We start from the raw sequence: 14953 nt of genomic DNA, 5'->3' as shown, positions 1-14953 counted from the left end.
CAGAACTTCCACAGCAGGATTGGGCTGCTATTAAGATTACTGCAATGATCAGATTAAATTCAAAGTTAAGAACAGGTCAAGCACCTGTAGTCTTAACTGCCATACTAAAGATCTGTAAAAATTTCATCTTTACCATTTTATAGTCTATTCATGAAGAATATTTCCATTTTTATCTCATTTATCAATATCACATGGTTTTATTCATTTGAACAGACACCTTCTAAATTCAGATATATTCTGCAGAAAAAAATGGGTTCCAGATAAAAATACCAATTTCCTAACAGGTACAAAGCACTTGAAATTTAATGGTGTATTCCATGATAAATTATGCAAATATTAAAAAAAAATCATCTAAAATAATCTACTATACAATACATGCTTCTGTTTATAAACAAATAATATTTATAAGGACAAAAGTACAAACTTGTATAAGTAACAGTAAGAAATTTATTATTTACATCAATACTGAGCTAACTTTTTACAATATACATTGTATTTTTTCTTCCCTCAAAATGTTTCCAAACAGTAGTAAATGTCTTTGAAAATATGTAAACCTCCAAGTGCTGACAAAAATATACAAGATATACCCAGAAATTCCAAGATTAAATTAAAAAGTGTAAAAAATAAAAGTGTCATTTACTATTCACTATTAGTTTTCTTTCAAATATTTCAGCTCATTTACAATTTTATTTTTGTTTAAATATGGGTTACTTTGATGGCTCAGGACAGGCAACACCTTTGATTAAGTACACACACTTGGGGCTTACTACTGCAATATCAAGGAAATTAAGAAAACTTAGCACCTTGATACTACCCCACTGCATGCTCTTATGTAAATAATTACAGGTATATTAAGGTAGAATTACTATATAATAAGCCTACTCTAATACACCACTGATACGTTTGTTATTATCTATTCAAGGAAGACTCTTTTAGCACAGAATGAAAATATTTTAAACCATGTTAGACCATTGCTGTTGACTTTTCTTGTCCTCAGTCACTATCATAATCATCTATTTTTAATTCATCTTCCTCCATGATTGCTTGTGCAGTAACAGGCTGAGGCTGACTACCTGATAGTTCACTTCCACTAGCCTGGCTACAATTAAGAGAAAATTCATCTGGCTCATGGTAATTTATTTTGTTTTTTTCCAACTCAAAGAGCACCTTCAGAGGTCGCATAGCTGTGAAGTCCCCATCATCAATATTTTCAAAGCCTGGCATACCAGGATCTTTATCTGTAAGAGTTTCAAGCTTTAACCTGCAAAAAAATCATCATAACCATTAGTAACAAAAACAAAATGAAGCACTCTTTTACAAGATCATGGAAGTAGAAATGGAATAAGTCACTCATGTATCACGCTAAATAATCCCTTTCCTTCTTTGCTATGGGACAGCTTTCAAAATATTTACATTATTTTATTACAACTAGGGATGATTAATCTAAATTTATCAGCTAATCGAATAGTTGATGCAATTTGCATCAACTATTCAATTAGTTGATAAGGGCACCTCTGTCTTGGAAGTGTAGCCAGAACCCCAAGGCTACACTTCAAAGGCGAAAAGCATGCTCTCTGTGGCATTTCAAAGTGGCAGTGCTTCATGGAACCTGCAGTCAGCGGGGGAGTCCTCAACTGACCCCGGGCTCCACACAGGGCTGCCACTTGGAAATACCCTCTCTGCTCCCCCCCCCCACCTTGCTGCCTCTTCCAGATAATTAAAAGTGTAAATGTAAAGCAGATCCCGCAGCAACATACTAGACACTTCCGTGTGTGCATGCATGCGTGCACACACATACACACACACACACACACACGCATGTATGTATATCACTCCCTGTTTACAGTTCTTCTAGCCTAGACAACAGGAATTAGTTTTCTTTTTAGGTTCAGGAAATATCATATTGCCTCTGTATAAAAATCGATGGTACACTCATATCTTGAATACTGGGTGCAGATGTGGTTGCCCCATCTCAAAAAAGATACTGGAATTGGAAAAGGTTCAGAAAAGAAAATAAAAATTATTAGGGATGTGGAACAGCTTCCATATGAAAAGAGATTCAAGACTGAAGCTTTTCAGTTTGGAAAAGACACAACTAAGGGAGAGGATATGATGGAGATCTATAAAATTATGATGGGTTTGGAGAAAGTCTTATTTACTCCTCATAGCACAAGAACTATGGCTCACCAAATGAAATTAGACAGTATGTGTAAAACAAACAAAAGGAAGCATTTTCTTCACACAACACAGTCACACAAAATACACCATCAGTGGCTATTAGCTAGAATGGGCAGGGATGGTGTCCTTAGGCTCTGTTTCCCAGAAGCTGGGAATGGGTGAAAAGGATGGGTTATTTTATTATCGGTTTTGTTCACTGCCACTGAAGCACCTGATATTGGCCGCTGTCATAAGAGAGATACGGGGCTAGATGGACCTTTAGTCTGACTCAATATGGCTATTCTTATTTTAGGATTTTATGACAGCATCAAATGTTTCACCAGTGGCAATATATTTAAGGAGACACACAAGGTGGGTGAGGTAATATCTTTTATTGAGCCAATTTCTGTGGGTGAAAGACACAAAAGCTTTTCTCCTACCAATGAAAGTTCTCACTCACTTTGTAGCTCTCATATATCTTGCGACCAACAAAGCTACAATATTTCTAATACTTTATACATATATACACACACACACACACTTTAAAGGGCATTACAATGGTAAACCAATGTTTTTCTCTAGTCCCATCTCCAAAAATATTAATGAGCTATGATCTGCAGCTTTTTCTCAAGTAAAGTGGTCCTGCAAATGAAATCCTTATCAAAATACAGGTTAAACCTCTCTAAACCAGGACTCTTTGGTCTGTCAACATCTGCGCTCCAGCAAGATGGTGGACGATCCAGGACCAGAGAGTCCAGGTGGTGGCTGGGAGCCCTGCAGCAGTTTGGGAGCCCAGTAGCTGTGCTGCCCTGTGGTGGTGAAACCAGGAGCCAGGCAGCAGGGCTGCCACCCAGCGCTGAAAATGCCCAGAAGGACTGGGAGGCAGCAGGACCACCTGGCAGCAGTGGTTGGGAGCCTGGGAGTGGGACTGCCGTCCAGCAGTGAAAGCCAGGAGCCCGGCAGCCCTGCAGCCAATCCAGTGGCACAGCTACCTAATGAGACAAGAAGGCAGTGGGGCTGCCCCGCGGGGCTAGGACCCTGACTGTGCAGCTACCTGGTGGTAGGGCCAGGAGCCCAGGAGAGGGGCTGGTGGCCAGCAGCACAGCAAACAGCCCAGCAATCCTGCTGCCACCTGACAGAGCTGCCCAGTGAGGCCAGGAGGCAACAGGGCTGCGTCACAGGCCTAGACCCCAGCAGCGAGACTGCTACCCAGTGGCACAGCTGGATCAAAGCAGTAGCTGCCCACAGGTCTGGAAGCCCAGCAGCAGGGCTGCCACAGTGTGGCCGGGAGCCCTGTGCACAGAGGGGCTGGCAACAGGTGAGAGCCATCTAGGAGGCTGGCAGCCAGGTCATGGCTGGGGTGGGGGAGTGCAGTGGCATGTGGGGGAAAGAAAAGGCCTCCCCTGGTTTGGCAAAAATCCCTCATTCAGGACCAGTAAGGTCCAGAGGGTGACGGACCAGGGAGGTCCAACCTCTGCTACCACAACAATCAATAAAATGCAGATATCAATGGATTATCATGATTTAAAGTCTGTTTTAAAAAGAAACATTCCAAATAGAAGTCTTAAAATAACATGAGAATAGTAGATTTCTCAATTTTTATCAGTCAGTGGGTAAGGAAATGGTGCCTAGTTTAAATCTATATCATTTAAATGTTTTTTATTTCTAAAATTGCATTTCTTGGGCAACATAAATCAATGTGACTATTTTAAATTCAGTTAAAATAGAGGCGTAAAGTCATAATCACCTGATCTGCTCAGTGACTAATGATTTTGCTAGGTGAAGTGACTTGATAATCTCTTTCCAGTTTCTTGTGATCAAGCTTCCATGTCACCAAAAACCAACCAACCACCAACACATCACAACTAAAACTTCTGCTGGTTTCTCAAAGATCAAGGACTGGGAGGTTATGAAAACTTATGTCATCCTCTCTTTCAAAATGTGTCATTTAGTTGAGGCCCAATGGTATCTAAATATGGGATAGGGTGCAGTGTCACTGTCTGAGCTCTACATGTGCTGTGAATAAGTACAATAGAGGACTTTGGCTCTCGCTCTGTAAGGATTTTAGAAAACAGTGGAAACACATAATAAATGCACATATATTACAAACTAGAAACCTGCTATTAATTTAACTTGTCCACTTTCTAGTAAATAAAAACAGGCCCCAAATAAGCACAAAGCAGTAGTCTAAAATTCCATCAGGAAAAAAAAAAATCATGTTTTTAACTTCAGAGTAAGAGGAATACTTTAAAAGTCAGTTTCGCAATAGATCATAGTTTTATACTTCTATAACAACTGTTTCAAAAGAGGTAAGAATAGTTTCTGCTTAATATAATTTTTCTTGCTCATCTAATATTGCACCTGTCAAAATGCCAGGGTGATTTCATTGTATCTGATGAGGTAAAGGACAGAATAATTTTTACTTTTTTCTTCAGTTCTCCTAAGTTAATTTGCACTCATTTAACATTTAACACAAGCCTCAAACAGATCAGGTGCCCCCAGAGTACGCACTGAACAAGCATATATTAAGTGACAGGATAAAAAGGCTGCATTTAATGCAGTGGAAGAAAGGGAGTTAATGGAGGGAAGGAAAATGTAGACAGATTGACAAACCAGCAAGATGATTTTAACAGCAGCATGTGGAATGGATTTGAGTGGTGACAGGTTGCACACATTGAGGCCAAAGAGGAAGAGGAGTTTGCAGTAGCTGAGCTGTGAGATGAAAGGTTGAGAGTTTGGGCAGTGTGAACAGAAAGAAAAGATCTCATTTTGGAGACCCTAAGCAGGAAAGATGAAGCACTGTAGAATATAATTGATTTTCAATATATAAACAGAAATGTGTTTTTCTAATACAAGACAGACTTAAGTTTACCTTCCAAAGTGTCTCTTCAAGGGAAGCCTTCCAACATCCTGAATAAAAGCAATCTGAACTGAGAACAAAGACAGAATCACTGTCACCTTGGACTGGTCATAATACACATAAAGCACACAAGAAAAATTAAATGCAATTCACTAATCTTGTAAATGTCAAAGATTTTCCTACCATGAATTTTCACAATGTATTATGCCTAGGTCTCTACCAAATTTATGGCCATGAAAAATATATCATGGACTGTGAAATATGGTTTTAAGTGCATTTTTACCCCCTTTTGTCCCCCAACCATGCAGATCTCAAAGGGCGATCAGTGTTTTTCAAATTGAAGGTCTTGACCCAAAAGGGAGTTGCATAGTAATCACAAGGTTGTTTTCGGGGGACTGTGGTATTATCACCCTTACTTCTCTGCTGCTGTCTGCAGAGCTAGGCCCTTAATCAGCAGTCGCCACTTTCTGATCATCCAGGTCTAAAGGGAGCAGCACAGAAATAAGGTTAACAGTACTGCAATCAATGGGGCTGACAAACTCAATGGGTCTCTGGGCAAGGTGCAGTGTGTGTGACTCCACGCCCCTGAAAGCCTCCAAATGCTGGGTCTAGCCTCCCCCAAGCAGCTCTGAGTGCTGCCTGGATCACACAGTGCAGGGCTCCAGCAGCAATTTCACGTGCCCAGGACCCCAGCCATTGCCGGGAGCCCCAGGCTGTTTTGAAATCACCAGGCCCTAGGGCAGTTGCCCCTCTTGTCTTTCCACCAGAGGTGAAAGGAAGTGGGTGTGCCCTGGTGCACAGCTCTGGCAAAAGCTGGCTGAGCTGCAGCAAAAGCCAGCAGGCAACTATTTTATGTGCTGGCAGGGACCCGTGTTGCAGTAGGACAGTGCCTGTAAGAATTTTAAGTCACTGTCACTGCTGCTCCCAACCCAGTCAGTGGGCATGACTGCAAACTTCCCTTCCCACCCCCCACAACTCCAACTTGCAACCACCTCCTCCACAACTCCTTTCTGGGTCAGGACTAGGGATGTTAAATATCGGTTAACTGAATAGTCAAGTAACTTCATGAATTTGTATCGGTTAGTCAACTATTCTATAGTCCCCGAGGGTGGGGCTGGCAGCCAGTACGCTCCAGCTTCACTCCCAAGGACCCCCTGTCCCTCTGCACTGCTGCCTCGGTATCAGGGGAGCTGGTCCATGAGGGGAGTCCATTTAAAAACCAGCTCCCCTTGCAAACCGGCTGTCTGTCGCCCTGTGCTGCTGCCTCTAATAAAGAGGTACCAGCGTGGGGTGGCAACAGCCCGTTTGGGGTGGGTCTGAGCTTCCAGACATGGCACAAGCCAGAATTTAGCCAGGCTGCCTGCCTGCCTGACTCTTAATACACTTTAAATGCAGAGCCGTAGTGGGGGTACATCCCAGACCTATTGCTTGCCAGCCTGCTAAAAAATTTACTGGCAAAGGGCAGGGGATGCATGTAGTCTATAGCATTAATCTATAAGCTTTTGCTTATTGGTTAACTGGTTAATCGACTACACTATTACATCCCTAGTCAGGACCCACACAACTACAACACAGTGACATATCAGATTTAAATACCTGCAATCATGATATTTATTATTTTTAAAATCCTGTCTGTGAAAATGAGCAAAATGGATCATAATTTTGGTAGGAGCCTAATTAGATCACACAATTCTATATCAAACTAGGTAATAGCAGTGAATGAATATCTAATAAGTGGACCCTGTTTTCCAAACAATTAGCTTTGTGATAATATGTCAATTAAATTGCCATCAACTTCCTGAACCAAGTGGCTCATATTTCTCATACTCTCTATATTCCTAAGCTTGGCAGAAAATGTATCTTCAACAATTCCATTTTTTCCCCAACTTATTTTGTGTAAACCTCAAATAAATTAACCAGCTAAAGTTCTACCCTAACAGCAATACCGTGACCCTCTCTGATTTCCTATTATGCTATAATCATATTTCTGCATTTCAGTAAGATACTCTGCCTTCAGCTTTTTGGCTTACCCGCTAATAAATAGAAATATTGTCACAGAATGCAGAGGGAAAATGAAAACAATTGATACAGATACTTTTTCCTAATTAGATGTAACAGTATTTGCCATATGAAGTGAACTGGACTAAAGACTAGGTTATAGTACAAAATGTAAATAGCAATACAAAATCTGGACATGCCATACAAAGGTAAAAAATTCCTGTTCAAATGCATCACCTTGTTTCTGGAATGCGCATTACAAATATCTGAAGTAAAAGGGACAGTAGGATTTAACCTAGTTAAATGTATTTATTGGCCTCTCCTACAGAGAATTCAAAAGCTTCTGTTACTCTGGCTATGCTTAATTGACATACCCCGGAAAATGTATAATATTGGCAAGTTCTGTGCAGCACTACAATAGTTTTAGTATTAATTGACTATTATATATAAATACCTGTAGCACCTAGGACCCCCAGTCATGCACCAGGATTCCAATGTGCCACGCATTGCATGAACAGTACAAAATCCGCCTCCCAAATGGCTTACTATCCAAATTATTACTATGTATTCATAGTGGGACCTAAATTGTGAAACAGTCTGGGACATACAGGGCCTTATCTTGCAAAACATTACAATCTAATGCTTGAAATCAGAGGGTATACTATTATTGTCTTATGTGTATGTAAAGCACCTTGTGATTTTAAGGCGCATTATAAACAAACAGTCTCACATATGTACATGGACATGTATTTTAATTTTTAGAGTAAAATAATATTTAAAAAATAGTTTTTAAGTAACAGCATTCCAATAAAGCATTATGGGCTTGAAACAGCTAAAAAAACTCTCTCAAAGTCTTACACGTATATATTTATTTCACAATGTGCTGTTTTAATACTGCAAATTGTTTTATGATTTTGTCTCACAAGGACCTTCTATAACTATTACTAAAAGACTCACCGGATGTTGCTCAATTCCTTAACTCAATTTTTGTTTGTTTTAAATCATTGCTCTGGGAAGCAGCTGAGAATAAGGGGTTCAGCACACAGGCTGCCCCGAGGAGTGAGGACTACCCCAGGCCTCTCTCACTGCAGTAGCTTGGTGCCAGGTTGAAATGCTTCTCCATGGCTGCTGCAGCTCCAGTGGGCATAGCTAGGGGTGGGGTGCACATCCCCAGCCCGGGCAGATCCAGGTTCGTCTGCCTCTATGCCCCCCAGCCAGAGTAAGGAATGCAGCAAATTGTTCATTTCCCCTCATTCAGTGATGAAGGGAAAGAGACAGCAATGTTCCCGTATGAATCCGAGGGGAGTGGGGCACACATAGGGGAATGGGCAGATGCCCCAGCCCCTCTCACTTGACTGGTCATTCTGTCTCTTTTTTCCATGGTTTTATGAGAAGCAAACCCATTCCAGCCATATTCCGCTTTCTTGGCACAACCAAACCCTTACCTTGGTTTAAGTTGTAAAAAGAAGTTGCATACCCAATTTGGTGGTCCTAGCTTTTATGTTTAGGAGGAGGAGTTGAACAAACAAACAACACACAGCCAGGCAAACTCTCTCAAATATACAGTAGAACAGGGATCGGCAACCTTTCAGAAATGGCATGCTCCAGCACATCCTCCTGCCCTGGGCCACGCCACTCTCCTGGGAGAAGGAGGGACTCTCTCCATCACGTGCCCTGCTCAGTCTCCTGCCCTGGGCTCCCAGGCAGGAGAAGGTCATTCAGTTCCCGTTTTCCGCCTCCCCAGAGCACGGGGGAAGGTAGGGTGGATAAGACAGCATATGCATTGTTGTGGGGAGGGGAGAAGCAGCGTGCACGCGCTCCCCCATAAACCAGATCCAGCGTGGAGCCTCAGGGCTTCAGACCCACAGGAAGCCAACATTGGCTCCAATCTTGCAGGTGGCACGATGCTGGATTACCAGCATGGGCTCCCCATTGCAGGTGAGAGGGAGCCCATTCATTGCGCATGCCACTGAAAATCATCTTGCATGCCACTTATGTCATGCATGCTGTATGTTACCAATCCCTGTAGTGGCTGGTGGACAGGAATTTAATCTTATTTTTAATTACAAAAAAGGTTATGTTGACGCTTACCTTGGTTTCTCATTGGATTTGTCAGCAGAGCAAGAAAAGGCAACAGTTGGGTCTGAAGACATAACGGTGTCAAACAGAAACTTGAGAATAGAGATTTTGCAGCAAGGCAGTTTTCTTGATACTACAAGATTTAAAAAAAAAAAAAAAAACTGAAAAAAAACCCATACTACCTGCACGTTTAATTAAGATTAAAAAAATAAAAAAAACCCCACATTTCCGCTTTTGTACTTTTGTGTGTATAATTATGTAGTTTGCTATATGTTATAAACCGTAATGAATGTTCACGCAAACAATCTGCAACATCCAAAACACAATAAGTTACACCCTCGCCTATTGAATTGTTCTTCAGACAGCTAATAAGGGGTGAGAGTTGAAACAAGAGATAAGCAACCAGGTTTAACAAACAACATCATTAAGATAGGGATGTGAAGGACTAGTCGACTATCCAGTAAGCAAATGCTTACTGGGTAGCTGACAGGATAGTCAACTAGTCGCTACCCTCCTGTCCCTTGCTGTCTCTATTAGATAGAGGCAGCAAGGGCAGGAGGAGAAAAAGGGAGTACTTCAAAGCGGCAGCACTGCATGGAGCCCGGGGCTAGCTGCTCCGTGCAGTGCTACCACTTTGAATGCCACAGGCAGCCCTGTGTCAGGCTCCTCACGGCATTTCAAAGCAGCGCCACACAGAGCCCGGGATCAGCTGGGGAGTCCCCTGCTGACCCCAGGATCCTCATAGCACTGCCACTTTGAAATGTCCCCTGCTGATCTTGGGCTTTGCACGGCACTACAGCATTTCAAAGCTGCAGCGCTGCATGTAGCACAGCGTTAATGAGGGAGTCCCCAGCTGACCCCAGGCTTCGGCGCTTTTGCCTCTGAAGTGCGGCAACAGCTCTAGGACTGTTGCTATACTTTAAAGGCAAAGGCGCCCTATCGACTAATCGAATGGTTGATGCAAAATTGCTTCAGCTATTTGATTAGTCAATTACCAGATACTTAACATCCGTACATTAAGTTTATTTCCTTCAAATCTGTCTTGTGTTTCTCTTGTGTTTCTGAAGACTCCTCTAAGTGAATTACAGAATGCCTCATTAAGGTTAACAATCTGTGTGCCAGGACAAGGCATTTTTAAATGAAGTACACATTTTTTCAAGGGCCTTGTAACTGTATAGTTGAACAGTTTATCACAGACATGTAAAGCACAATAATAGTAAGGGAAACAATTATTCACCTTACAAATCAGATTCAGACAGCTTAAGGGGCATGAGTCTGCCTTCATTTACAACACATTTCACTATACTTCTTTTGCACTAACTTTCTATCTTATTAACTTGCATTTCAAGGTTTCGAACACTGATTTTGGGTGGAAAACAGGCTGGGATCCCTCGTTATTTTCTAATTAGTAGAAAATAAGGCCATGTCTAAACTACACCCCTGTCAGCACACAGATGTAAATTAGATACATAAGAAGTGCAACACTTCATTTGCATAATCACGTTTGGGAGCCATTTCGAAACTGAAACCACGGCTTAGCCACGGTTCTGCCGACAGCGAGGTGATTTTTCAACAGATCCTGTACTCCTCAAAAAATGAGGAAAAGGAGAAAGGGAAAGGAATCCAGGAGAGCTGGCAATATTTTAAAGAAGCCTTATTAAAGGCACAGGAAGAAAGCATCCCAATGCGCAGCAAGAAAAGCAAATATGGTAGGCGACCAGATTGGCTTACCGGGGACATCCTTGGCGAGCTTAAACACAAAAAGGAAGCTTACAAGAAGGGGAAGCTTAGACAGATGACTAGGGAGGAGTATAAATATATTGCTCGAGAACGCAGGGGAGTTATCAGGAAGGCAAAAGCGCAATTGGAATTGCAGCTAACAAGGGATTTGAAGGATAACAAGAAAGGTTTCTACAGGCATGTTAGCAATAAAAGGGTAATCAGAAAAGGTGTGGAGGCCTTACTGGATGAGGGAGGTAACCTAGTGACAGATGACGTGGGAAAAGCTGAAGTACTCAATGCTTTTTTTGCCTCTGTATTCACGGACAGGGTCAGCTTCCAGACAAATGCACCAGGCAATGCAGTATGGGAAGGAGGTGGACAGCCCTTGGTGGGGAAAGAACAAGTTAGGAACTATTTAGAAAAGCTAAACATACACAAATCCATGGCCCCGGATTTAATGCATCCGAGGGTACTGAGGGAGATGGAAAACGTCATTGCAGAGACATTGGCTATTATCTTTGAAAACTCGTGGAGATTGGGAGAGATCCCGGATGACTGGAAAAAGGCAAATGTAGTGCCCATCTTTAAAAAACGGAAGAAGGATGATCCAGGGAACTACAGACCAGTCAGCCTTGCCTCAGTCCCTGGAAAAATCATGGAGGGGATCTTCAAGGAATCCATTTTGAAGCACTTGGAAGAGGGGAAACTGATCAGGAATAGTCAACATGGATTCACGAAGGGCAAGTTGTGCCTGACCAATCTGATTAGCTTCTATGAGGAGGTAACTGGCTCTATGGATATGGGAAAGTCAGAGGATGTGACATACCTTGACTTTAGCAAAGCTTTTGATATGGTCTCCCACAATATTCTTGCCAGCAAGTTCAGGGAATATGGATTGGATAAATGAACTGTAAGATGGACAGAAAGCTGGCTAGACTGTCGGGTCAACGGGTAGTAATCAACGGCTTGATGTCAGGTTGGCGGTCAGTTTCTAGTGGAGTGCCCCAAGGATCTGTTCTTGGATCGGTTTTGTTCAACATCTTTATTAATGACCTGGATGAGGGGATGGATTGCACCCTCAGCAAGTTCGCAGATGACACTAAGCTAGGGGGAGAGGTAGATACGCTGGAGGGCAGGGAGAGGGTCCAGAGTGACCTGGACAGATTAGAGGATTGGTCCAAAAGAAATCTGATGAGGTTCAACAAGGACAAGTGTAGAGTCCTGAACTTGGGATGGAAGAATTCCAAGCATTGCTGCAGGCTGCGGCCTGAATGGCTAAGTGGCAGTTCTGCAGAAAAGGACCTGGGGATTACAGTGGATGAGAAGCTGAATATGAGTGAACAGGCTGTGCTTGTAGCCAAGAAGGCTAATGGCATATTAGGGTGCATTAGGAGGAGCATTGCCAGCAGCTCCAGAGAAGTGATTATTCCCCTTTATTTGGCTCTGGTGAGGCTACATCTGGAATATTGTGTCCAGTTCTGGGCCCCCCACTATAGAAAGAATGAGGACGCATTGGAGAGGGTCTAGCGGAGGGCAACCAAAATGATTAGGGGGCTGGAGGGCATGACCTATGAGCAAAGACTGATGGATTTGGGTTTGTTTAGTCTGTAGAAGAGAAGAGTGGGGGGGGGGGGGGGGGCGGGCGGGGAATTTGATAGCAGCCTTCAACTTCCTGAATGGAGGTACAAAAGAGGATGGAGAGAGGCTGTTCACAGTAGTGACGGATGGCAGAACAAGGAGCAATGGTCTCAAATTACAGTGGGAGAGGTCTAGGTTGGATATTAGGAAAAAACTATTTCACTAGGAGGGTGTGAAGTACTGGAATGGGTTACCTAGGGAGGTGGTGGAATCTCCATCCCTAGAGGTTTTTACGTCTCGGCTTGACAAAGCCCTGGCTGGGTTGATTTACTTGGGATTGGTCCTGCATTGGGCAGGGGGCTGGACATGATGACCTTCTGAGGTCTCTTCAAGCTCTATGATCTAAGTCTGTGTCTGACAACAGTTACTGAATTTTTAGTATACTGCTTTTAATACGAATAATCCCATACACAACATTATAAATCACAGCAGTTACTTATATTCAAATGTGAAAATATATCTTGAATGTGAAGTATTTACCTTTTTGTTGATTAGGAACCACTGGGGTTTATGAAAAGGCCGAAAACCCATTCCTCCTTGACAATGAGCAAGGGCTCTAGCAGTATTTGAATGTATGACACCTCTTGTAGCCACAGATGCACTGTATTCCCTGAGTGTAGGTCGTGACTAAAATAAAAGATGACATTATGCAATTTGTGAAGTTTGCTGAATCAATGTGCAAGACTACAAAGGTAAGCAAACACTGCTGTATATTTGCAGCTATTCATCCATGTTTGGAACACTCAGAAAGGATAAAAGCATGAACTGGCTTAGTTATTTCAAGTGAAAGGCATACTCTCCAAACCAATTTTTAAAATATATTCATCCCAATCCTACAAGAACAGCACTCGAGGCAAGTATTTTGTTCACACTATTGTATGTTGTGGGAAATATTAATATAAAACTTAACAAAAATGTGTACAGCTGCTTAATATGTACACATTAAACAGTTTATTATGCAGAAACAATTTTGACTACACCCTCAGGACAGTTATTCTTACATAGTTGTAAATCAATTAAAACATTGATAAAAGGTAAAAACCTAGGTTATTTTCTTTTATTATAAATCAGGAAGCATCCACTGATATGTGGCTGCTGCATCGGAAAATTAAGAAGGAAAATGAATCAAACTTACATTCCAGTTACTACAGAGGAAGTCAGCAGTACTCAAATATTCACTGGCTCTCACAAGATCATCTATATCGGTGAAAAAATCTACATAGTTTTGGTGAAGATATAAATTAAATAGGTCTCCAGGCATGTGTGACTTTTCTACAATATCCTATTTAATTAAAAAAATACAGAAGTAAGTCTATGTTCTGCACAATGGGAAAAGAGAAGTGTCATGTAATGTTCATTATTAATATATTTATTTTATTTATAATTATACACACAGTAAGTGACAAAAACTGTTGCATCCATCAAACAGCATAAAAGCCTTTACCTCAGGTTGAAAAAGCAAGGTGTCTCTTTCATATTCAGATAGGTGAGAGGGTAACCGAGGAAATTCTGAATCAGATAATGGCTCTCCTGTAAGTCAATTAAATAATTCCAGTCTTTAATATTAAATATAAAACAATGCTGTTTGTAGTGAACCTTAACCATAAACCAATAATAAAATCCGATATCTTACTTTATATTTAAATTTATGGTGTGAAAGAGGGGATGGGGTAAGGATAGAAATGTATAACGTAAAATGGCATTATCAGTTTATAGAATGCTGAGAATTAAGTCTTTTTTTCCTATTGGTTACTGTGTTGGTTTTTAATTGCTAGGAAAAGCCTAGAGCCAAAGCCACTGCTTGCAAAAGCAGAGGAATGCACCTCAGTTTTTAGTGAATTAGACCCCATGTTATGTTGATTTATCATATCCATGAGAACAGGCTGTACGACTGTTAACTTTAGCACCTAAACAAGATTTATAAACAATGGCCTCTCCTTTATCAGGCACTTCTTGGCAGCGAGTAACTGCTTAGATTAAGCATACTTGGTTTTAACTACCATGAAATGCTTAATCTAAGCATTACTGCTTAATGAACTTATACTAGACAGTCAGCAATAAGGAATTCGTTATATTATAGGTAGGGCTGTCGATTAATCAGTTAATTCACACAATTAACTTTAAAAAAATCACGATAAATTGCAGTTTAAATCACATGGTTAAACAATAGAATATCAATTTACATTTATTACACATTTTTGGGTGTTTTTCTACATTTTCAAATATGTTCATTTACAATACAGAATACAAACTGTACAGTGCTTACTTGGTATTATTTACAATTACCAATATTAACACTGTAAATGTGATATAGTATTTTTCAATCCAACGCTCATGAATACTGTAGTGCAATCTCTTCATCATGAAAGGGGAACTTACAAATATAAAATTGTGTAAAAAAAACCCGTGGATTAAAAAATAAATCAAACCTACAAGTCCACTCATTCCTACTTCTTGTTCAGCCAACTACTAAGACAAACAAGTTTGTTGACATTTACA

At 41.2% G+C, this 14953-nt stretch overlaps 1 protein-coding gene across 6 annotated transcripts in view; it reads right to left on the bottom strand.

Moving 5' to 3' along the window:
• Positions 1-285: 285 nt before the first annotated feature.
• Positions 286-14953, bottom strand: part of RAD17 (RAD17 checkpoint clamp loader component) — a 34066-nt gene continuing 19398 nt past the window's right edge. For 3 of the 6 annotated variants that reach the window (XM_006124314.5, XM_006124312.5, XM_006124313.5), the window contains exons 12-17: positions 13899-13984; positions 13590-13736; positions 12935-13081; positions 9107-9227; positions 5030-5087; positions 286-1261 (exon numbers count right to left, since the gene is read on the bottom strand). In XM_006124314.5, the coding sequence (XP_006124376.3) occupies positions 994-1261; positions 5030-5087; positions 9107-9227; positions 12935-13081; positions 13590-13736; positions 13899-13984 (827 nt within the window). In that variant the 3' untranslated portion in view covers positions 286-993. Of the gene's footprint in view, positions 1262-3904; positions 4211-5029; positions 5088-9106; positions 9228-12934; positions 13082-13589; positions 13737-13898; positions 13985-14953 lie in introns of all 6 variants that reach the window. The other 3 variants (XR_001368355.4, XR_003089605.3, XM_025185281.3) reach the window with 3 other exon arrangements.

The sequence above is a fragment of the Pelodiscus sinensis genome, chromosome 6 (assembly GCF_052426305.1).
Source record: "Pelodiscus sinensis isolate ZL-2025 chromosome 6, ASM5242630v1, whole genome shotgun sequence".
NCBI classification, from domain to species: domain Eukaryota; kingdom Metazoa; phylum Chordata; order Testudines; family Trionychidae; genus Pelodiscus; species Pelodiscus sinensis.
The sequence above is the reverse complement of the archived record's forward strand: the minus strand, read 5'-3'. Positions and strand labels throughout refer to the sequence as shown.